At 43.2% G+C, this 25,903-nt stretch overlaps 1 protein-coding gene and 1 long non-coding RNA gene across 2 annotated transcripts in view; one reads left to right on the top strand and one right to left on the bottom strand.

Annotated features, from left to right (window-relative positions):
• The window catches only part of LOC146860464 (ras and EF-hand domain-containing protein-like), a 222,550-nt gene that overhangs the window by 53,587 nt on the left and 143,060 nt on the right, over positions 1 to 25,903 (top strand). Inside the window, exon 2 of the mRNA XM_085644353.1 lies at positions 8,797 to 8,946. Within this exon, the coding sequence (XP_085500479.1) occupies positions 8,797 to 8,946 (150 nt within the window). The remainder of the gene's footprint in view (positions 1 to 8,796; positions 8,947 to 25,903) is intronic.
• Positions 7,173 to 25,903, bottom strand: part of LOC146860465 (uncharacterized) — a 48,646-nt gene continuing 29,915 nt past the window's right edge. The window contains exon 3 of the long non-coding RNA XR_014978820.1: positions 7,173 to 7,309. This is a non-coding gene — a long non-coding RNA (uncharacterized LOC146860465). The remainder of the gene's footprint in view (positions 7,310 to 25,903) is intronic.

Here is a 25,903-nt window from a genome sequence, read left to right as displayed (position 1 = left end):
TCTGTAGGATGCTGGCAGTGACAGCATTTTGCCAATCACGATACCTAAATATGTCTAAGAATTGGAAGATCATATTTATAATAATATTTTTGGGATATTCTTGCATTTACTTTCAAACTCTGGGTTGCTTTGTTCCATTTTGTTTGCATCTATACCACCATCAAATTGTTCTTCCAAAAGCTGATAGCATGGCTATGATAGAAACTCTGCCACTCCAATCATGCTGTTGATTGTAAACACATTTAGTGATAATTCAGATGAATTGCTATGCCTTTGGCCGTTTCTCGCTCTAAAACAGTGACCAGTAACCAGAAATAAGAAATCCGCACCACTTGCAAGAAAAAGTAAAGTTGGTTTCATCATAACCGGGTCGGTGCAGACCAAACAGCCCATAGTTAACATTGATAGAAGTATTTTGATTTATAATTTTTTCTCTCCCTAGGTGGGAGTTGTATCTCCACACATGGGTCTCAACATTGGTCTGCAAAAGTGGCTAAAGCTGCACCTCACTGCTGGATCCCAACAAGTCTATAACATTGGCAGGTGCTGGCGTTCACATTCAGAGGGTTCATCACTTAGCAGTGGTGTCATGAGTGTCTTTTTGGAGAGGGGCGGGAGAGGTCTGCATATGGTTTATCCCGATCTCTAATGGCAATCACAAGCATTGAAATGGGTTTTGCCTACTGTTTTTTAATTCTATGATTACCAGAACATCTCTGCAAGCTGATGGTGTCTCTTTTAATACTCATCATTTTCCTTAACCTTTTCATTCAACTGTCCAAAGAAAAACTTCTACAGGACTCATATTGCCAGCGTTCCCTACATAAGTATCTATTCACCTTTGTCGTCTGAACATGCTTCTCACGTTTGTAAGAAAGGGGTGAACACCCCATGCCTAAGGCGGCAGACCAGGATCCTCACCAATAATGGACTCCTTACTCTTCCCCTTGCAGTCTCCAAGATTATGGAGAAGCATTTAGCCAGCTGGCTGATAAGAGTTCTAGGGCCGTTTTCATGTAGCGGTTTGCCATTTCACATCACAGAATCTGTCCTACTGCCCACTCGGGATGATCAGTGTGCTACCAGGGACAAGGGCTCCCAGTGTAGCTTCAGTCCCTAGATCTGTCCATGGCCTGATGGATTGAAGCAGGATACTTTGTTCAGATAGTCTTTTGGAAATGAACTTTACAGACTCCACCATGCAATGGTTTAAATCTTTCTTGAGCGATCATACTCTGTCCGTCTCTCTTTCTGCCCATCTATGCTGTCATTGATGTGTGCTGCGCTCAAGTTCTCAATGGCTAAGCCATTTTCCCCATTCCTTTAATTTATAGGGAAGGCATTTAATTGTTGCTAGGACCAGATTAGTTATCCTCCATCTCAAATCAGTCATCTGGGGTGGGTACCTTACTTCCATTCACAAATGGGCAGCTGGCAACGTCTTACAGATGAATGTGGAGAAGACATAACACCTGACTCTGGGCTTTGGCTTGCCCTGCTGGAGACCATGCCTGTGCCAGTATGGCAGGCTCAAAATCTTGGCATGAGGTTTGATTGTGACCTGTATTTTGAAGCTGAAATCCAAAAGGTCTGCTTAGCTTGTGTTGTTCAACTCCAGCTTCATTGAGGACTATTGCCCTTTGTGTCAGTCTTCTGAAAAGTAGATGTGATGAGATGTTTTCTTACAAGATCATGGACATGCCCTACATCACAGACTGCCATGAGTATGGCCCAGAGGCGAGAATGGATCCAAAATATGGAGGGCACGACAAGATGCTCCCAGAACTGGCCCTCCTTTAAGCAAAGGATCAACCACAAGGTACTCTACATGATTTATTGTCCTATGAATCTGGGCCTCCATTTGACCAGATCTCTAGGTTGAAAATGGCCCAGCTGGAAGTCTAATATAATTTTCTGAGCCTTTTCCAGTCTCTATTTTGTTAAGTGAATGCAATGTAGAGGCAGTGCCCTTCACATCTTTGGGCCTGGGCTGTGGAACGAGTTATCATTGTCTCTTCAGACCGATCACCGGCTTTTTAGGAAAGGGTTGCTGACTTTTTTTGGTTGCTGCTTGTTTCTTGTGCGTGCTTTTGAGGATATATGCTATCCTCCGCTGCACAATGATACCTGCATACATGATAGTCATGCTCTAGAAATAATGTAGTAATGTGTTCCATATTTGTCATTCCTGCTTCTGCTTGTATGAAAGTCTCATTATCCCAACCTTGTGTGGTTTTAACACATGCCTGTTTGGTCGTGTGCTCCTCAGTGCGCAACTGCTCTTCATATTACAAGGTCCATGATGATGACCTGCCTAAAGTTCGTAGTCTGATAGTTGAAAGGCTTACCTTTAAGGCGATTCTTGCCATAGCCTGGTGTGAGCTCTAAGAACAGCATTCAACTGTCTCCTTCCTCGCATTCTGATTTCCACATTTTGATGACAATTATTCTCCGAGTCCCAAAACCTTACCACCAAACTGTATTCTCTAGTTTCCAAGTGCCAAGTCTCGAGGGCTTGGTTTGTACACAGGTTCTGTAACAAAGGCGCTCCACACTATTCTTATTTTTCGAACGTTGGCAGCAGTTCATTTAGAATAGGTAACTCGATTCAAGAATCTGAGGATGGTGTTCTAAAATACATATGATTTGTAGCATTGCCTCCTGATGTTCAATCCTGCGAGACAGCCTACAAAGAGGATGTTGACTACAAGAGATCTTCTGGTTACTGACGAAGATGAAAGCATAGACGAAATAGGTGCTGAACCATATACACCACTCATTTGTTCTATATTGACCATATTCAGAAGAAAAGGCTGGATAACTGTGGATCTCCATATACTTTTATTCAGATGTGAAAGAAGGACCTTTATGGACATGTTGTCAAACCGATCTCCTATTGAGGGAACTCTAGTAACACGTTAGGGTTCTTTATTGCTCAAAGCCAAGTCAAAGATGGGAAATCCATAGGTAAAATGTAGCCGACTTACGTGGGGCAGCACATGTTGTCGTGCAGACACCAAGGGTACCTAGGTTGATTCTCAAACCTGGTACCTCAATATTAATTTAGTAATCATTTAGTATATTTGACAGGAAGATGGTACCCTTACTAAAATTCTGGATCAGTGTAGAGTTCAGTTTGGGAAAGGTTTGGGTAAAGTTGAAGGTTTTGCCATGAAATCAGACTTGAGATCAATGTTTTCCCTGTGTAGAACAAACTGAGTAATTACCCCTTAAGTGTAAGACTGGAACTACCATCTGTGCTAAAGATGTGAAAGGATGGTGTAAGTGAACTTATTAAATCATCTGAGTTGGTCTCATATTATTCTAGTAAGAAAAAATAAATCATGAAATTTGGATAAATCTGTAAAGTTGGATGCACACCTCTGAATCTGGTTCTGTGTCCTGATCGAGTGTGGGAACTATTTGGATTGGATTTTTAGGTCCCTTCCAGACATGGAGTGATGAGTTGAAACACATTGTTGTACTAATGGATTACTATTCTAATTGAGTGATGTGGAAATTCGTGAAGGAACCCGTCATTGGAACAGTTTGGGGGGTTTTCAGTTAATACTTTTATAGAGAAAGATTTCAAAACTCCATTATATTTGACAGTAGTGTACAATTGACATCATCCAAAATTACATTGTGTTTTTGAGACACATGGCATTGTACACAAATGTGCACTTTTTTTCTCACCTATTTCCAATGATTCACTGGAAAGAGTGGACAAAATTTTAAGTGACGATGTTTAGGCTGTTTCATCCCATGGTAAGGATTTAAGGATATTCTTACAAATAATGTGGAGTTACCATTTGATTCCACATCCTTCCACAGTGTTTGCCCCTTTCGTGCTGCTGCGGAATCGCATTCCCGGTTCGGACTTCGATCCTAGTTGGCTAACTGAGCATCATACGCAGAAGGGTTTGACTAGCATGAATGAATTGCTGACCAAGAACTACAGATGTGCGAAATTTGCATAATTTGCTTTTGCATAGTTACACAAAATGATGCTAAAGTTAGGCAAACTTCAAATCTGTCATTTTGTGCTATTTGTAGTGCGAAATCCATCCTCCCATCAATTCTAGGTACGAGTATGCATTAATAAAAGCATTGCAGACTGCAGCTATTTTTTTCCCGTGAATTCGCTGTACATTTTTACCATGAACAGTGCATAATTATATGAAGTAGAGTAATTTCAGAAATTGAGCCAAACATGCATAACCCCAAATGACAAGAAATACGCTGGCGTAATTTAAACTTTGTCCAAGCCTACAAAGAATGTGAAGATCAAACCTGAAGGAACGTAAGTGGCACAACATAAAGCACAGTATTAGACAGTCCAAGATTCAGGTGGGTGACCGGGTAAAGATCAGGCTTCCGCTTGGGTAGTAAAAGGGATTACCTACGTTTGTAGGTCCGCACATGGTTCTACCCTAGTTCAATATATTCTGCAAAGTTAGACAGTGGAAGGTCAAACTTGCCAACTCATGCAAAAATGTCACTATGTGAGGGGGTGGACCTTGGAGGGAGCAGGTCTCATGCCGGGAAGTACCTTAAAGCCCTATTTGCCCCGCCCCTCCACCAAACCCCCTCCTCCCAAACAATATTTTAAAAGCTTGATGAGCCGCTGCTGAGGTCCTGGTGTGCTTAAACGCACCTTAACGGATGTTGGCCGTGCAAAGCCACAACAAATGAGCTGAAAATCCACGGTTTACAGAGGTTTGCGGCTCGTTTCCCTGCTATTGGCTCCTCCCCAGGTGACCATGTGATGGAAGCCGATATTGTGTGTCGCGCGGTGACACACAGAGTTGGCAGCTGTGGAAGGTGGTGGAGTCTGATTAGTTCGGCTTGATGTAAGGAAGAATCTTTGAATGTGGGTGATATATGGCGCGATAGAGCGAATCACTCCTTGTGTGCTTCAAAGTCAAGATTCTCTTATAATGGAGGGCTTCCTAATCAAGTGGAGAAACCAGTGGCAAAACATCTGGATTGGGAGAAAGTGTTAGGGCTGCCAAAATTCCTGGGTATTTGATTCTTCTAACTTTTATGTTAATATATCGAATCTGTCCCGGTTATTAAGGAAGGAGGAGAGTTGTTGTAATGTGTTCTGTATTTGTCGCTATCGTTTTCTTTGTGTAACAGTGTCGTTATCATCCCGGCCTTGTGTGGCTTTGTTTGAGTCTTTTTTGGTTGCATGCTGTCCAAAGAGAGGCTCCTCTCACCCTTCTATTCTGCACCCCCTGGCATTCATTGTGAGAAGCTAAACTACGAAGTGCTTCCCGCTACGGCGTGGTGGGTGCTCTAATGAAGCTTCATACTTCCTTCTGCTTGGTTTTCCACAAATAATGAAATTAATACATCAGTACTGACTTATTCTTACATGGAACTGCAGTTCAACTCCATCACGATCCCGTTTACCATCTCACCCGCTATAATATCTGAAATTACACATGCCACTAGACGTCTGCAGCAGCATAAGACCTTGTGTTAACTGCCTTGAGCCAAAGTGTCTCCTAGTGTACACGCCTTACACTGTACCTGCAGCCGCAAGCGACTCGGTGCTTCTCTATTGTTTGATCTGTGTAAACCTAAATCACAAAAAACACATCGCTTTTACCAGCACAGTTTCACCAGATAAAGTATTACCAACCATGGTAGACCGCAATGACTAAACTCAACCATCACTACACACACTTTGCAAGGTCTATGCCCCAACTCCAGTAATCCAAGATTCAAGGATGGGTCCCCATTCCACAGCTAGAAGCAACATGGTGCTTTTTCACGCAAACCTTCTGCTTCTCCACCAGACCTCATTCCCTTCCGATTGCGTCCTTTCATACTTTCAAGGCATTTCCTTTGCATTTTCGGTTTGTATGTCTCTTAAATATGGCTCAGGGCCTCTAATTTTCAGACGACATTTAACCCACCTTATCATGAAGCTTTATGTACATCCCACTATGGTTGACAACGCATGCATCTTTCGAAACTACAAACAGAATATTTTTTGTCCAGCTTTCGAACTATTTTATTCTGACCCTCATACGCCCATGTTTGGATTGGACTATGCCCACTGTTCATTAACCCTACTATGTAGAGTTCTCCCTTTACTGGGCTTTTCTGCATAGTCTTTGGTTGTTGTTCAGTGACCCCTCTTTCAATGCTCATGGTAAAGATTTTAATAGTTTTGTGTCCAGAAATCTAATATTCTTTGGCATTTGTAGTTTTTTTTTTTCATACAGCAATCTTTAAATGTCAGTTGAGGATCATTTAGTAATCTGTGTCTATCGCCAAATCAGCAAGTCACTGATTTTTTTATTTTCTTATCTTTACTAAATGCACTGCATAAAATCTTTGGACTGCGAGATCTCCTCTTCTACTTTCGATTTTTCCAGGGTATATAATCCTTCACAGGCACCCAAGACGGGAATAACACACTCTCAGGACACGCAAAGTTGAATGAAGTGCTTTATTCGCTTCACGTAACGTGTTTCAGCTGTCCGCAGCCTTGCTCACATGTAATGTCGTCACAGTGAGTGCTTTACATAGGAGTTTCAAAACGAACAAAGGACTGCGATTACAGATACATTTAGTGTTATATCTGTCGGCTATCTTAAGCAAAAGAGTAAATCTTACTTGTATGCGGTGTCCTACACAATTAACAGAGTTGCAGTTTACAGTTTCACTTTTATCCAAAATGTACTAAATGAGGAATTGCAAAATATTAACAGAAGTCACTAGCAGATCAATGAAATCCACCATTACCACAAAAAATCATAAATTATAGATGTCTGCATATAGTTATGGTACGCCAATGATGTCTTTTCTCCAAAAATGTAAACGTATGTTCTTCAAGGGAAAGTTTCCAGTTATTAGTAGAGCCACTCACATCTCTCAAATAGCCTATCAGTATAGCAGGCACATCTCACACCATCCTTCCTTATATGCACTCATGTATGGCTGGTTGTACCACTGTAATGACATGAAGTTCTCAGACTAATCGGCACATAAAAAAACAGTGAATGAATGATTATAATAGACAGGGCGGAAGGAATGGGAAAGATAAGTAGGGTATATACTACATATACCTACAGTCCGAAATGACAGGTAAGTGCCCATATACCTGCATCTGGTGTTCGATCTAAAAATAAAACATATGATGGAAGGCTCCACAATACAATCGTAAAACTCCACAAAAAAATCACTGTGAAAATGTCTTATCTGTGGATATGCCACCTGTTAGTGCCTCTGAAGACAAGGGCAGGAAGCCTGTGTGATATCGCCTTCGCCAATTGGGACCCTTCCTTTCCTCCTACAATGAAAAAGCAAAAAATATATAAATGTGTGTAAAAAAGAAATGAAGAGTGTATTAAAAACAACATTGGCATCGTATTAATGTATCAATACAGATTATAAACACCCTTGAAGCTTAAAAGACACGAAGGATCCACAGAGAGGGAAAATGCTATTCATTTAGTTATCATAAAGATGAACTCCCAGCTCCTCATCCAGGTTCAACCCCCACCCCCCGGCTTTTCATTTGACAATCCACTATGTACTTGGATTCTTTTTGCCTGAGTGTGAGGGTCCTATCACCCCCTCTGGGTAAATTCTGGATTTGTTCAATTGCAAAATATGTGAGTAGTGAGCTGTCAGAGAAACTATTCATCTGAAAATGGCGGGCTACTGGATAATGTTGGTCTTGATTAGTAATAGCTCTCATATGTTCAAGTACTCTCTTTTTGACCATCTGAGTGGTGCTACCAATGTATTTCAGTTTGCAGGGGCATTCAGGCACATAAATAACAAATGATGTGCTGCATGTGAGAAATTGGGATATAATGTTTTTATTCTTTTGTCCGCCACCCACTGTGAATTCGTTCCGCATGTAGCTGTTCCTGCATGCCTTACAATGACCACACGCAAAGAAACCCTTAAGTATATGTTCCTTAGTTGTCATGGGTCTGGTGATGTCACTGTGGACTGACCTAACCCCGTCCTCTCCTGTGTGTGATCTCTGGCCTGTCATGTATCATGTGACCAATGGTGGAATCACTGGTTAGTATATCCCAGCTCTTGGTTAGGATGCATTGGATGTCTCTGGAGCTGTCACTCTAGGTGGAGATGATTCTAGTTACTCTCTTCGCTAGTTCCCTCATCAGTGATGTTAGGAGTGAAGATGTTTTTTCTCTGAACTTTAGTGTCTTTGGTAATGGCTTTGTTGAGCACCCACTGTGGGTACCCATGTTCTTTAAATCTCTTCACCATATTCTTTAGTTCTGTTTCAAAAGCCTCCTCCGTGTTCAGTTCTGCTTTGCCCTCAGCAGTTCACTGAATGGAATGCTCCATTTGAGTGTTTCCGGTGGCTGCTAAATCTAAAAGTCAGATGCTAGCTGTTGGAGGCAGCGGTAACCCTGGTGGGAAGCGTTCATTCTATAGCTTCAGGATTTGATGGAAGATGGGAATAGAGGATCTTATTCTATTTGGGGACAGGAGTGTCAGGATCTGTTGGAGTTTGAAAGTCGTGAGCCAGGTAGGAGTGTAAGATGACAGACCTTGACAGCAGGAGGCCTCTGCACTGCAGCATGAAGGAGGATCATGTAAAAGGCAGTGGTACTCTGACTAGATAAATGCCCATCTTTTTGCAGCACTTGATAGAGATGCATACGTTACGTGCAGCATACATACATGTTTGACCATTTTTCTAAAGCGGTCAATAACTTCTGTTACATTTTGGCTGATTTGAATGACCTTTCCAGATGTGGTTTTGTTGACCGGATCATCGTTGTCTTGCTACAGCCGGGAACAGCTCTGCGACGTGTACCAGCAGATCCACGCCTCCTCGGACTTTGGGCTGCTCCAGCAGTACGAGAGGATGATCGAGGATGTGGCCAGAGACTTTCGTGCTCAGAGGCTCAACATGGAGAAGCTGGAGTCGGTGCTGAAAAGGTGAGTGTGAGATGAAGAGCCCACGATTGCAGAGCTTCATGCCGCTTGGTTACTGTGCTTATGACACGCGGATACTTCACAGGTCATTGGGCCTATCCTGAAGGGGCCACCTCTGCAGTTGTATAGAGTTTCTTGTATATCTGCGAGAATGAGTCACTCGGAGGCCTCGGAGCCACCTGAAAATTGTTTGTTCTCCTTATGGTTATGGTCGACATTCCTTCTTGAACTGTGTTCCTGGGTTGTGAAGAATAACATAGAACACGATTTGTATATAGTTCATAAGCTCTGAGGTCTCCACATCTTTATCAAAGCATCACAAGAGCTGTGTTGGGTACCAGCCTAGGATAGTATGCGGCCGAGACCCAACCCCTGCTTGCGAGGCTGAAGAGGGCCGTGTTTGAGATCGATCAGAGGGTAAGATGGGCATTTCAGAGGAGGTCGAAAAACAAACCAGGCGCTGACCGCCTTGGATTTCACAGGGTAAACCTTGCTTACTGCTGCAGTCCATATTTCATGAATTGTCCGACTGTGTTGCTGTATGCCTTACACTGTTGCAAACAGTGCGAAGTGGCCAACATGAAGCATGTAAACCTTTATTAAAACACCCTAATATATACACAAGGCATCTGTAGGCTTTACATTGCACTTATTATAGGAACATTGTAACTTTTCACTAGCTCAGGACTAGAGTCGCTAAATCGATAGACATCCGCGTTTAAAGCTGGGTGAAAGTAGGGTTCAATTATTAAAGAGTTAAACCCAAAGTGGTTTAAGCAATGACGCCTGCTTTCAGCATTACTTTCCAAAGTGTGTGCTGGTGGCTTAGTCCAAAATTTTCAAAAGGAAATTGTTTTATTCAAACACTCGCCGTTCAAGAAATAAACACATCGCACTCAGGTTGGCTGACAACAGTTCTTAGCACATAAAATCCAGGTAGTTATTTGCATAAGACAATCGATGGAATGGAATGTTTTTTGGAAGGGTAAAATGTGGCCTTAAGTGACTTCTGGGAGCAACTGATTTAGAAAAAGCAAACCTGTCCACTTGTCAGAGTACAATTATGTGCTCCTTACATTGGTTCTCATATTTACAATCTTTTGAAGACTAGGCTGTGCTGAAACCATGGGCCTAGCCCCATTCATCGCACCTGAGGATGGATACACATGCTTGAGGCATGATAAAGGCTATGGCTATATTGATCGGAGGCATGGTAAACGATATGCAGCAGTAACACTACTGTGAGAGTTAAGGCTGCTATTACATATAGTAAAAGGGGAAGAATACCAGGCTTGACACAAGCAATGGCAATTGTTTACATAATGTATTATCGCTTCGTAGTTTGAAATCTCAACCTATCCTATGGGACGATATTAGATCAGTCATCTAACCCATGCTGTATTTAGAGCCTAGAACTGGGGCTTGGCAACCGAAGCATCCGAACCCATTTTAAGCCTAGAATTGTGGTGTAATATTAGGACGTCCCAACCCATGCAATGCTTAGAATTGAGAAGTGTAAAACCAAGGCATTCCAACCCATGCTATTCTTAGAGTTTGGATGTGTAAGACGATGGCATTCCAACCCATGCTATTCTTAGAGTTTGGATGGGTACGACGGTGGTATTCCAACCCATGCTATTCTTAGAGTTTGGATGGGTACGACGGTGGTATTCCAACCCATGCTATTCTTAGAGTTTGGATGTGTAAACTAAGACATCCCTACTCGAGCTAAGCCTAGAACTGGTCTGTGTAAGTCCAAGATATCTCAACTCATGGTATGCTTAGAATTGGGACGTGTAAGACCAAGCACACTGTCTGACCATCTAACATTACATTTCCTGTTTGGCCTACTCCCATGCCGCAGTATCACTCTTCGTGGTTGGAAGTCGTGCCGGCCCAGCTGTGTGCATCGAACAAAGTGGGGTAGTTTGGGTTATTTATCATTCCTTTTCAGAAACGGGCATCACTTGCAAGGGAAAAGCTATTAAAGAGAGCTATGCTGAGTTCCAAAGGCATCTACTGGATGTTACATAAAGATGGGTCGGTGTACACTTCTGAAACTGAAGTTTAGATGGCCTTAAATGTGGTTCTAGCAGTAAATGTTGGAAGGAGAGCATAGTTGTAGGTTATATCCTGGTTCAGTTAAACCCTTCGAACTCAAATGATCATTCTGTCTGGCCTTTAATGGATTGAGTGTTTTATTCATAAGAGCTATAATTAGAACATGTGTGTATAGATGAATGGAGAAACTAACCATATTTGTGGGCGAATGGCTACGTTGCATCTCCACATTCTTGTGTGGTGATGACTAATCCGCTTGCATTGAATAGTGATACCTGGCAGCATGAGTTACATCGGCAGATCTTGGGGCTCAGTGAAGTAATGTATTTACTCCAAGGCTCTCTAGTGAACCTCGTGGTCACGTGTCCACATTCCAGCGGGCTCGCCGAGCCTTTCAACTTTCTGAGACCGATACAGAGAGCACCATTGAGTTGAGAAACCAGATTCCCAGCGGTGCGCATGCGCGTTACAAATGCACGCCATGTTATTGTAACTGTGTGGAGGGATGCCGCAGTGTTTGCTCTGTGTAGATGTTTTGTGATCGATTTAATAGTTGTGTTTAACTTGATATACCATCAGCAGGCTGGCTGCTTCAGTCAGTGCCAAGGCCACCGTCTCCTTGTGTTTGCAAATTCAATACAGCTGATCGAAGATCAGTCATAAAGGCAGGGTAGCACAAAGAGCCGCTCAAGCAGGCCCGTGTCTCGGGTGTGCTGATTCCACCCCTCTCCCTCGCGGCCTCGGGTAACTATAGAAACAGACCTGGGCAGGAGGAAAGGAAACACAGGACCCCTCAGGCGGCGGCGCCTCTCTGCACCGGTGGGTGGTTGAGGAAAGAGCGAGAGAAAGTCGGATCGGTCGTTCGGTCAGTCGTCGGTCACTCGGTCTCCAATGGAGAGTTTGTGAGATTGTGCCTAACCTCCACCCGATCTTGAAATAACTAACCTCCTCCCTCACCTGCCCCTGTGTGTTTACTCATTCCAGTCTTTTTCTGTGATATTTCTTGGGATCATGGTGTCTTAGCAAATAGAATGAGTTTGTCTCAGTCTATCCCTCCCCAAGAGATTCAGTAGCTGGAGATTTATTTGTAAAGCACATCCTTTCCTTTTCCATTGTTGGAAATTGAATTAATATGTTTACCCTTAACACGTGTTAGAAAAAAAGGCAGCAATGTGCTGGCAGGAAGCCAAGGTGGTTACCTTTCAACAAAACCTTAGGAGTGCAACCGGATGTGGCAGCCGAACAATGGTGCTGTTATGTGCATGGTTAGATCTACAGGCATATGCATGTTTACTCTACACTTTGAGCACTTTACGTTTTATTTCCTTTAAGCCTCTGTATCCCTGTGCTGGGGGAATTCATACTCCACGCGGGTGGGGCAGGGGGGGCTGATCTATATTATACGGCACCAGCATCCAGATTGTAGATGTCAACTCCTGGCCAACAAACCTAGAGTCACAATGAAGAACACAGAGGCGAGCCATTGTAGCTGAGCACTAGACTCATTCTTCTGTTACAGTTTTAAAAAAAATGCGCACGATCACCACACCTGAATATAAAATTCTAAAATACAGAAATTGCACTTTTTATTTATATACATAATTCTGCAACATAGTCACTTTGCTGGCCGCTCATGCTCCTACACAGAACTTCTCCAGACCCCCGGGCCTTTCTCTTCATCCAGTCCTTGACTGCCTCTAACTCCATTCTTCCTTTCACATTCATACTATAGCCACACACCTATCTGCTTCTATGTTTTTTAACTATTTTCCAGAGAATTCAACAATGACTTAAAAACATCCTAAACCAACCCAATTCGGAAGATTTAAGAACTGGACCCCAAACACCCAACCTATAACAGACCTATAGCTAACGGGTCATTACTTGGTAAACCTACTGAAAAAGACATTCATTCAAATCCCAGGTGATAGGAACGGAGTAGACTCCAGAGTCTTTGACTCCTTCTACTTGACCTCTAATCAGGTGGCAGCTGTGGAACGGGGAGAGGGGCTGAAAAGGAGATGAGTAGGTCTGAGCAGTGGCGGCTGCCTCGAACAGGGGTGGTGGGGATGGATTAAAACATTAAAAAAAAGAAACTTCCCTTCTCTGCCGCACGCCTCTCCTCTGCTGGATACACCAGAAGCGCACAGGCTTCCGGACTCTCCCAGCCAATTACGACGCTGCAGGAGTAGCATAGAGGTTGTCCCGAGCGTCCTGTTTGGATGCTCAGGCAGTGCCTGGGGAGGCTGCGCATGTTCTCCACGGGCCGCGCAACACAGCCCAATGGAGAACATGCCAAATGTGCATGACGGTTTACCCAGCCGTATAGGGTCGGCCACACCGTCATGTGCAATTAGAAGAGTGCAAACAACTCCTCCTCTGCTCTGGAGTCACAGAGCCCAGCCCCGCCCGGCTCCCGCATAGAAAAATTAAATTATAATAACGTCCTGTTACTATAATTTTATTTTAAACTGTAAGAATCATCAGTGCTTTGGACATCTGGACTTAAATGCTTTCAGACAGTTAACTGGTTGTTACAAATCTTCGGAAACTATATCCCTATAAAACTGAACCCTTAAGTTGCGAAATAATAAAGACTTATGAACCATACACAGCCTGACTTAACCTCTTCAATGTAGTGGATGAACTGCTTCCGTGCACTGCATTACCTTTGTTAGGATGGGGTAGGAAGTGCTGGAAAGGGCACCCACCCACAAGACACCAGGGAAAGCATGTGTGGAGGGAGTGGCCCCCCTGGCCAAGGGGCAGGGCTCACCTATGTCAATAAATGTAAAAACAGAACTTTTCCCTCCCTGAGGAGGAGGGAGTTAATTGTGGATTTTACAAAGGGGTGCAAAAAGCCCCACTAGACAACAGGTTAAAATGGTCACAAAAAAGAGAAGGGGAGGGGGTTGTTTGTCCTGTCCAGACAGTGCCATCCAGACACTTCCCTCACTCCAGAACAGCACCAGAAGTCTTTCAGAAAGCCCACTAAACACTAGGGATTATATTACTAGAACATAAAATATGGCAGTAGAGGAATTCTGCCCAGACAGTGTGCCTGACCCCTGCCCAGAAAGGGCCCCACAGTCGTATTGCCTTTGGGGATTACCACAAACCTGCCCCCGCCATCCCAATGGCAGAAAGACCACTACATCAAGGCATGCTTTAAAAAAAAAAAAAAAACGTAAACAAAAAGATTGCACTGGGATGGGCCCACGTCTGGTCATTCCAACCCCCAACGCCTCTCTGCCCTCCTGGGGGGGTGGGGGGGGGGGAGACTGGATAATTTCCCCCTAGTTGGTAGGAAGGAATTTTGTGGATCCCTGTAGACTCCGGATCTTTCCCTCACAGAAACGGGGGATAAATGCATGATTTTAACCACAGTTTGCAGAAATGTAGTGGAATCCATTCAAGTCACATGACCCTGCACTCTCCCAGGTGTCTGGTTGTCTGAAATGTATGGGGTTAGTAGGCTTCCCTGATTGGCAGCTGAGCCCAGGCCCAACTACCTCTGGAACACTTATAACAAAAAGGTTATTTTTCATGGCACAAATTGGATGTACCAAAGTGTGGTACCGTTTTCCTCAGGTGAAAGGTGGAAGCATGGAAATACAGAATATGTAACATTTGCTATTATCAATTTAATTTCGCTCCATTTTTGGCTTCCAAATGTAAGCCAATGGGCAAGAAAAATCATTTTGCAAAATGCCCTATGAATCACAAGATAACTTAGGTAACCACTCCAAATCAGTACTAACGAATACTATTCCAAAACTCAGTATCCTGGGCACATTTTCAAAAAGGTTTCCTTCACTCCTATTTTTCATACATTAGATTTTACCATATGGATTGAAGCATAGTCTGTACACCATAAAAAAAATCGTTATAAGCCACAGCTCAGTCAGTTGCTCAAATTATTGCGTGTTTTTGTACCGCTACAAACTCTATATATTCCTGCAACCAGAGGGTCTTACGGACATAACAGTATAATAATTTGGCCACCTTTGCAAAAAGTTACAGATCAAAACATCACCCATTTCTATTTTATCCAACGCATTTCATTATTTTTATTTTCATTTCAATTGTTAGTTTGGGAAAACCATGAGTGAACTACTCAAATGACTGCTGGCTGAATTTGGAATTGTTTCTAGTTTATAGAAATGTATATCTTTCTGGGTTCATCCATGGGTTTCACACCTGTCTCCACCATACCAAGTAGGAACTGAACTACGCCCAGGCCTGGTAGAAACAAGAAAATAGGAAAAATCGACTAGCACATACTTATAAAACCTTTGCCTGAGCCTCATAAGCTCACCCTAAACAAGCCTATTTCTTTACTCTTGTTTTTGGCTGAACAGTTTGAAAAAGGTGTAAAGTGGCAAATTTGTGAATTTGCGAAGCCAGCAGTGAGTTACTAGATCATATGCAGACTAGCTTTCACTGTCTCTATGGCTCAATGTTTCACTTCTAGCCAACACAGGAGATCTTAGGCAGATCCTAGCTCTAGGCCACATAGCTGCTCTCATCCTTTTAGGTCTCGGCACCCCCTTCAAGTGTTGAGTCCTAATCCATCGTTTACCTATGCATTTGCAGACAGTGTTGAATTGCTGTTCCTGATTCCACAACTACAGAACTCAGGTTGTCAGAATTCTGCCTTTACAGTTATTTCACACAATTCTGTGGGGTATCCAAAGGCCTACTTTATGCCCTACTCTTTTCAGTCTTTACCTGATATAGCATTGATTTGCAGCTTTGATTTTTTTTCCCTATGTCATACATAAATGTTACCTAGATCAATGTCTCCTGCAACGAAGATGATTTGGAACATTTCCAAGAGAAGTTCCATGCCTGCCAATCACCAGTTGCTTTCTGGATGAAAACGAACATGCAAACTCTTAAAGACCGAGGTCCTGATATTTGGTGGACTCCTCACAAGTAGGACTCCCAACTGGTATCCTCTGGTTTAGATACGTCTCATATTCCAGCTGAATCCAGAAGGAATCTTGGTGCAATCTTTGATCATTTTCTTAAAAGAAACTGATAGTCTTAAGAATATTCGGAAAGTTCATCCTATCTTTACTCTGATGCCCATGTCTGTGCCTCAAGCCATTATTCATTCAAACTATGGTCGTCAGACATCTGCAAAGCCTTGTACGAACTAAATAATAGTAAACATATCATAATATGTATGTGGTTATTTATTTTTCAACCTTAATTTTGTGTGTATGATGTGAGCTGCCATGCTGCTTTCCCTTAACTATTCTGTCCACTCCCTCGCTTCTAGTATCTAATTCTGATAAGATAAGGTTCTCGGAGTATGAGAAAGAAGCACATGGAATTAGGATGTTGGTTTTATCCCTGCATTTACAGTGAATTTCACATTAGCCAGCGTTTAAACTGCAGCAACTAAAAATAAAATAGATTGCAAGGATCAAGCTACAGCAAAACAATGTGCCAAATGTGTTATGTTCTGGATTGTTTTTTAAAAAAACACATGGAGTATTTTACCAATTCAACCTTTGGACTTGTTATTCTTATTGCTCAAAAGTTTTTCAAGATTAGTAACCTGAAAAACACATGTTCTTTAGTATGTGAATAAGGTTGTTAATTCTCATCTTATAGCGATTTGCATATGATCCATAAGCATGGCAACATTTTCACCAATAGCTTTTGTTTTAGTAAATAGAAATATATTTTGAGCCCATTTTAAGAATCTTGAGACATTTATTCCTCCAATCCCGGAAACACCAATCATTACCACACATTCAAGCTGAAAGCCTTTGAAAGCAGACTAACAAATGGTACGATTTATTCTATCAAACGCTATCATTTAGTGTTTATCCACTTGTAAACTCTACTTCTCCAACTGCCCCATGGGGAAAGCAATATAAAGAGATTCTGGAAATACTGCTGACTATTTTAAGCATCCCGTGCATCAGCTGGTGGAACACGGCTGAAGAGAGGCCGAACCCACAGCATTCTCTTTAAATAGAGTACTCCCACTAGAGTGTTAATTATATGCAGTCTAGATTTTTAACAGCTGCAAGATCTGGTGTTATTATCTGAAATGTCAATGGTACTGAAAAAACTGTTAATAGGCGTCAACATCCATCCATTGTTTGTAGTGGGTTTCTATCAATCCAGATGTTGCAATTTAGAAGAGGAAAATGCATTATAGTAAAATTTACTGGGAGATGAGAACTAATGTAACAACTCACAGGGTTACAGAAGACTGGTAGGCTCAGAGAGACTCTGTGTCCTTGACTGCACAGCTCTGACACCTCAGCAATCTGAAATCCAAACAAAGACTGCAGGGTGAAAGCATACTCAGCAGCCGACCCTCTGCCAAGTGAAGGTGATTCTCACATAGATGGCCACCACCGGCACCAGGAAACAGAATACCCCTATACAGGCAGTTGAATGGAGAATTGTACACAAGATCACCCTTGTTCCAGGGGGACACAGAAAGTGGTCTCCAACTTGAATTAAAGCAATGAACAGTTTATTGGCAATGAACACAAAAGAACAAATGGTGAACTCATTCATTATTATGAATCCTTCTCAAATCCAATCTTGTTTATATATGCTTTACGTAGGAAAACATATCACAGGAAGAAAAGTAAAGTCCAAATTAGTATGGGACTTAAGGACTGGAAACATTGAAGAGACAACTATATTGAGTCTGGCATCTTAGTCTTCGGAAGCCCGCAAACTTCTACCGAGTCCCTCAGTGCTCATCGCTCAGCCCCACCTTCAATGCATACAAGATCTCTCTGGCCAAAATAAACTGCGCGCAACACATTAACATCCTCTCTTATGCAGATGACATGCAACTCACACTCTTCCACTCAGACAATACCTCCAACACAAGAAACAAGTTCACTGCCTGCATGACCAAAATCACTTACTGGATGAAAACCAAATGTTTCAAGCTCAACACCGACAACACAGAAGTATGGATCATTGGCAAGAACACCTCACCATGGGACTCCAATTGGTGACTGGCCAAACACACCCAAAACCCATGCCAGAAACCTCTGAATAATCGACAGCAAACTGGACATGACCACACAAGTTGGTGTCATCGCTGCACTCTGCTTCCACATCCTGAAGATGCTGAAATGGCTCCAAAGCAACACCTAGAAAAACTGTCACTCAGGCCCTAGTCACCAACAGGTTGGGCTATAGGAACACCCTCTATTTCTGGATCACCAAGCAACTCACTAAAAGATTACAAACCATCCACAACTCTGCAGCCAGACTCATCCTCAACCTCCTACACAGAACCCACATCACACCACACCTCAGGGAGCAAAACTGGCTTCTGATAGACAAACATTCTTAATTCAAACTCCTCACAAGGCACTACCCAATTCACGCTTGACCTACCTGAACAGTCACATCTCCTCCCAACAACCACCCAGACACCTCCTCTTGACTCTTACTCGCACATTTCCAACACATATAGAGAACCAGATCAGGAGGTTGGGGTTTCCCTTGCATCGCTCCTAAAGTGTGGAACGAGCTCCCACTCCACGTCAGAATCTCCTCCTCGCTTCTTGAATTCCGCATGAAGGCAAAGGCCTGGCTTTTCAAATAACCAACCTACCACTGGCAGGGTGAGGCACACACCTGCTTGGCACCAGGATACACACAATCTTAGCACGTTTTACTAGAGATGCTCTGTCATAATCCCACACAACAAGAGGTCATACGAACACGCCGCTGCCAGTGAATCTTAGTCTGAATCATGCTCTGAGATGGAATATGCACAGATTGATAGTAACTTCTTTTTATTGAGTGCTGTGACACCGCCGGCATCAATCTCCTATATTTTCCAAGCGCGGCTCTTCCCCTAGGGCGAAGGAGCCTCACCCCACTGCTTTCTCGCAGTGCGAGAAGCAGAAACATAAGATGGTAATAACTTTGAGTTATTACCATTTTATTTTTAGTTGCAGGTGGGGCTGCTCTGCGAGCAGCCAGGGCAGGGGCGTAGTGGGTGTGTCCACTCCTGAGGGCGCAGTGACTGTTTAGTCAGCCCTCTGGGGTTGCCCAAAATAGTCATGCGCACTACATGGAGAACATGGCCTACCCATAAGCCCCTGGCTGGGCGGCATCTCCACCAATCCCAACGCTGCTTGCAGCATTGTGATTGGCTTAAGGGAGGGTCCAGAGGGAGCCTGGCTGCCTGCTTCCTGTTCCTGCCAGAGGCAGGAGAGCAGGAGCTGAGAAGACGCAGGACCCGGCCCGCAGAAATGTAAGTCTATTTTTTGTTGTTGTTAAATTAAACCACCCCCTCCCCGCATGCCCGCCCCCCACCCCCACTGGCGGGACATGCCAGCCGCGATTGATATTTTCTCCTCCTAATTAACAAACTAGAAACCTTGCAAAGAACACAGTGTAGCCTTCCATGACAGCTAGAATGATCAGTAAACCTTTTATTTAATCCAATTGGCTATGCAGCACACACTACAAATTGAACTCTAGCTCGACACTTCAATTACATATGGACTTACCAATTTCATTCATTCATATCATGAATTTCAGATCCCTGCTAAGATAAGACCAAGTGAGATGGAAGATGTTGACACATCTGTGGGGCTGACACTGAACACATTAGGCAATTTCACCAAGTGGAAACATGCACTATCTTTCTGCAGTGACTGCCTGCTAAGGATATTCTCTCTGTTCTGTCTTCAAGAAGTTGAGGTGGTGGTTCCTCTATGGAGATACTTTCATAGAATTGCTTGGCCAGGTCCAGCACTTGAATCTGAAATCATCAGCCCACGCATACGCCCCTCCAGTCAGTCCTCCAAGGTAACGCTTATGAATTGTGGGCCAGCTTGATTAGGGGCACACCTTCATGCTATCAGAGGTTCGGTCGGAGGGCAGGGGGCAACAGGCAGCCTTTGGCTTCCATCTCTGGCGTTGTTGTGCCATAGAGTACCCCAGTGCTGGACAATACCAAAGATGTCTGATTTCTGTCGAAGACTTTGGCCCCACAGCACACCTGCCAAACTTGTAAAATGTTGCATCGTATGACCATTATCCGATTTGTGGGGCTGGAGTGTGGGGTTGAGTGAAGCAAATAAAACTAAATCTTCAAGCGATAGCAGGGGCTTATTTGTGGGGCTGAGGTGTGGGGTAGAGAGAATAGCAAATAAAACTGAATCTTCAAGAGACAGCAGGGGAGTATGTGGAGGGACCCTTTCAGTCCTACATGTTGTTAATAAATGGGATTAAATGGTGCGTTGTAGAGCAATCTGTTTCAAACGTAATATTTAACAAGCATTTACAATGCAATGGTCTCGGCATTGGTAAAGTTAGAGCTATTGGCATTGCTCATGACATTATTTTTGTTTATGTTTTTGTTTTTAAAACATTTAAAGAAACGGCATTGTTATTTACAATGTCGATAGCTTAATTACTCTCAAATGCCGAGACCGTTGCATTGTAAATGCTTGTTTGTGAACTATTGGTTTGCCAAGAAAAGCCCAGGGAACGGAAAGGTTCCCTCTAAACGCTCATTATTATGCTGAAGCCGCCTTCCCTTTATTATGTTAGGTTGGTCTTCGGTTCACCCCACTGACAGACAAGCATCTGGAATCACTGCGTTGGGGGAGGGGCGGATGAACCCGACCTGTGAGCCTAAGTCGGGTCTGGTGTTTGACATATGCCCCCTCATCTGAAAGACCCTCAAACCTTTCCTAATAATTATAAAAACGATATAAGTGATGCATAATAACTTAAAAAGAACGCTAAAAATCAAAGTTTTCAGCCCGACCTGCAACATTGTTCGGAAATAAAAAGGCTTAAGCGCCGACGGCAGTAGTGTAATGTAGACAGATGACAGCAGAAATGCTCAGGCTCTGTGGATGTCTGGATCCATGCCTGCCACATCTTTCAATGCCACAGAGGAGCAGACACGCCCTGCCGCACAGAGACATCAGACATTGAGAACATCATTACTGGTGGAAGGCGGGCCAGCTTCACAAAGTACCCCTGAAGCGCCTGGTTCACGCATCTGCAAAGCCCTTGGCAGCGCGTGGCTAGGATTACACCTCTACCAAGAGATAATCCCAGGGATCGGTGCGAGACAAGCAAAACTGTAGAAAACGATTCCTCTGCAAATCTAGATTGCGTGTTAAAGATTATTTGTGCAAATGTTTGTTCATATCAATTGCATTTGCACGTATTAAAATATATTTGCTTAGAAAAATAGGATTTTGGTCTGAAAGGTTTTATTTTCTTGTGTAGGCTTTGCAACCCCACGCGTCCGTGCTTGCGCACAGTCCTGTATCTGTGCCTTCATGGATACCCCGCAGCCTGGAGAGGGTCCCCATAGTCCAGCCAGCTGAGCTCCCAGAGCCGGTCGCCGCGGTGGGAAACCATGAATACACCAGGCGTGTCTGTGTTTCAGAGGCACCCGCGCCGCCTGCCGCTGCCCCCTTCCAGCCCTCAGCGGCGATCAGCCGTGCATCCCGAACCCAATGCCCTGACGAATGCAGGCGACTTCACTGACTTAATTTAGAGCGCCTAGGAGCCTCCGTTAGAGCGCGGTATTAAACCAGGAGGTTTTTTAAAAAGCAAAATAGCTATTAAACGGTGGTATTTCAAACAAGCATGTTGGTGGAAACGTTTAGTGCAAGATGAAATGTCACTTTCATAATTTTGGAGTGAGAAGTTTCAGTGCTTTGAGTCACCCTTTTGGTGAAACAAGCGCTATAAAATACATTACGGTGTGCTCCCTGTGTCGATTCAGAGTAATATCAGGGGCTGCAGGAAGCGGGATGGTTTGAAAATACAGCAGCTGTAAGAAAGGTACACAAAGACCCAAACGGCTGTTTCTGGGAGCCAGAAATGAAGGTAACAGACTGCGGTGCCCTGAGCCTTGCTGCCTTTCTCCGAGGCGAAGCAGAAATGCCTCGGAGAAAGGCAGCGGCGATTTCGGATTCGGGGGCGTGTTCTCCTCTTGCCATTGGCTGGAGGAGATGATTAGATTTGTTGAAAAAAACACGCCCCCGAATCCGAAAAGTACGGGGCCTGATCAGAGTGACGGACCTCTTCTCCAATGGCTGGCCAGCATTCAAGAGGCCAGCCAATGGAGAACAGGGGAGAAGAGGGGCGGGTTCAAGCCCCTCCTCTCCAAGTCATTAAATCTCGGATCGAGACTGCGCAAGCGCAGCCTTCGAGCCGAGACCTAAAAAGGACAGTGGTTTTTAATGGCAGTTCTGAAAGCAAACTAATGAATAGTGTAATGCTTCAGATTTTTACGCAGGCGCATCATTTCTCCACCACGTGATATCATGCTTGTCCCAATAAAAAAAAATATATTCATCCGATAGAAAGACTAAGTGGGTGCACTGAATATGTCTCGTGATTAAATATTATTGTTCCAACTTTATCCCAAGCAGTGTCTTCTGTGTCTTAACTTATATTGCTGATGATCAAGAACCTCTGAAAGTGTCCGCTCCTGGGCCCCATTTACGATTTTGTTTTGCCTGAGTAAGGGTGACTCGCCCCTAGAAATTCAGTCACATCATATATGTGCACATTTTTCTAAGATTTTTTTTTTCTGTATGCATGGTCACAGTGCCAGACATTCAAGGGTTCCTGAAGGAAAAAAAATAACAAGCCAACATATGAATATGGCTGAACAAGTATCTCAAAATAGGACACAGTTTATAGTGTTATGAATTTGGTAAATTTCTAATTCAACCTGTGTTGAAAAATGTGATGCTGACCATGCAAATTAAAAAGGCCTCCTTAGATCCCAATGTCCGCCAAAACGGCTGCCTTGGGTGCCAAATTCGTTGGCGAGAACCACGGCTTCTCAACTGCAGGAGTTCTTAACAAAGAGCAGGTAGATACCAGCCTGGCTTCTGAACATTGCATGGCATGGAAAGAGTGCAGTTCTTATTACCTGATGGTGTGTTAACTCCACAGAGGAAGAACCATTACTCCTACTTGACCTGTCCACTGTGGACTTCGACACAGTGAACATCAACGTATTGCTTCGTCTGCTCATGTCAGCAGCTTTAAACGGGTGTTAGACTGGACCCCTTTCCAGCTGCAGTAGGGTACCATCACCACTGTTCAGTATATCCATACGCAAGTGTCTTCCATCATCCGAGCAAGAGGTTTGCGGTTTCACTCTTGCACAGCTGCTTGTCAAGGACCAGATCTCAGTGGAGGTTTGGAGAAAGTAGTCTGCTAGGTGAATAAAAGTGTCCTTACACTGAGCCCCTTCTTACTAGAGTAAGAACTTCAGGTGAGATTACACCAACTACATTTCAGAGAATTTCCATGCCTGAATGATCAGGTTGGCATACCGCAGAGTCCCAGAGATTCTGTCCCCGAGTAACTAGACCCATTTCCATGCTGCAGGGGCCGACACTAATGGAAGCAGCACTGCCTGGGCCCATCCGACCCTTAAAGCAATATAATGGGACTAGATAATGCACCACCTGGGAAAGGCTGAGGTCTGCTAGGACTGTTCGCCCCATAGCCAATCCTCTCTAAGCAGGCTGAAATAGTTAGCAGTTTTCTCCCAGTAGGAGAAAGCTGTATGGAAACGTACCCGGTATTGCTCTGTTAGTGCAGCTATTCCCTGTTCCAGTGAGAAAAGTTGTAATCGCCAAAATTTGGTGCGGAGATACTGACCGAAATAGGAGATTCTAGTCTTGGGTTATATCTGCACAAAACATCAAACTAGAGCAATTCCTGCCTGGTGGAAAAAATACAATTCTAAATTAAAAATCATACATTAAAGAGCGCAAAAATGTTGCAAAAAAAGCCCACCACATTAAGAAAACAATCCCTTACAATGATTTCTATACTTTGATTTGTTAACCTTGGTGTTTATCTTCTGTACTATTTAAGTACTTTTCTATTTTTGTCAATCTATGTTTTATTGTTTCGTTGTTGCCTAAGTAATGACATTATATTTATATTAAAAAAAACAAGAAACATAAAAGAATACATTTTGTAAAAAAATGCATTTTTGTGTTATAGAAATCATTGTAAGGGATTGGTCTCTATTGTGGTGGGCTTTTTTGCGACATTTTTGTATTTTTTCACCAGACAGGAATTGCTCTTGTTTAATGTTTCTTTACCCTGGACCCGCTGGTGTATCTGCTTTCAGGGCCCTCTACCTTATCTGTTTAAATCTGCACCAAAGCCAGCATACTTGTAGTGGGATTTAAAGTGGTGAACCAAAGTGCTTCTTATGGGCTCAAGCCAGAATGTCCAAGCCAGGGTTCTCAAAAGACTGTCCCCGAGGATCGGATCCATGCCAGATTGAGCATTTCCCCATGTAGTTATCTTAAAAATCTGACATGGATCAAGCCCTACAGAACGACCTTGGAGAACCATGGCCCAAACCATCAATGGGCTTCTGCAGCCTCTCAAACCTTTCAGGACCCCCCCACACATTTTACAGAAAAAAGCAAGACATCTGAGCATCATCTGGGACTCAATTTTGAGGTTCACGTTAGTTGAAATGTCTTACATATGACAGATCCAAGTCAGTATGTGTATAGTCGCTTTATTCTGTAAAACCCAGCAGAAGTGAGGAGGACAGTGTGGACACTCCTCTTCCAACGTCGGTCGGCCAGCAAGTGATCTCACCGGATTCCATAGCTACAGAATGTGCTAGTTGGAACCCAATGAGGTCATCTTGCTTCAAGCACAAACACAACACTTCCCCTTTCTTATACAAATTTCAAAACATGTATAACAATAAAGCTTGAATGAAACTTTGTAAATAAATTTGTATGTGATAACATGCTCATTCACGAAGAACAAATATGTGTAATGTAATCCTTTAAATACAGCGGTTTTACACAAACCCGACCAGCTCTGGTAACATCATAATTAGGAATGGTACACTTCAGACTCTTCAGACAGGGCGTTTGATAAGGCATTTGTGTCATCAACAACACTCTCTTCCCCTTCCATAGCAGAAGAAGACTGTTCAGGATTACATGAATGTACATTGTGGGTGATAATTTCAGTAGTGCAAGCAGATGAATCAATTTCAGAGGGACAATCCTCAATCCAATCATATTCAATGGGACGAGTATTAGTCTCATCAAGCACAAACACAACAAAATGTTTGATCTGCTTTTGTAAGTATACGACAACTGACAAAAACCGTGCTAAAACGGTCAAATTTTATGGGAAAACCTTGGTGCATTACACATAAATAACTACAGTGGTTCCCTCAGGGAAATGTTTAAGCTGAACACCCTCAAGCAAAAGACAATTTATAAATCATCCGTGAGAATTTTAACAGTATATTTAATTACTGTGAAATCAGATCAATTCAGACAAGGATTAATAGAATAAGTGCTCCAACAAAGACGGCGCAGGTCAACGTCATTAGTGACACGCACCAGCACACTCCTATTCACTCATCTCTAATCAAGTTGCACTGCGCCTTTTTTGATGATTTATACATTCTATCTTTCGTTTTAGGGTTTGTCTTAAGCTTAAAAATGTACCCGTGGGAACCATTGTAGTTATTAATATGCATTGATAGAAAGCACCATGAAGGCCTCGTGTATATTGGACTGTGCCAGTGCATTGATGGGTGGCGTCCTGAATTGTCAAATTGCTTGACTGAGACATGCAAAATATGACTGGCACTTAATACATGGAAAACAAACCATTACATCAGGCCTACATATTTTCCACTGACTACCAGAGGCCAAACACATTGCATCCTACCTGGCATGCTTGGTATAGAAATGCATCAATGGCACTGATCCGGTTCTTCACCAGATATCTACACAGCCGAAACCTGAGATCATTTGATCTCAGACTTCTACATATACCTAAGCTCACAACCGGAGGAAAGAGGAGCAAAGGGTTTGCAGTGCTAGGACCAAAGATC

The sequence above is a fragment of the Triturus cristatus genome, chromosome 3_1 (assembly GCF_964204655.1).
Source record: "Triturus cristatus chromosome 3_1, aTriCri1.1, whole genome shotgun sequence".
Classification (NCBI taxonomy): Eukaryota; Metazoa; Chordata; class Amphibia; order Caudata; family Salamandridae; genus Triturus; species Triturus cristatus.
This window is presented reverse-complemented; position numbering and strand designations above follow the sequence as displayed.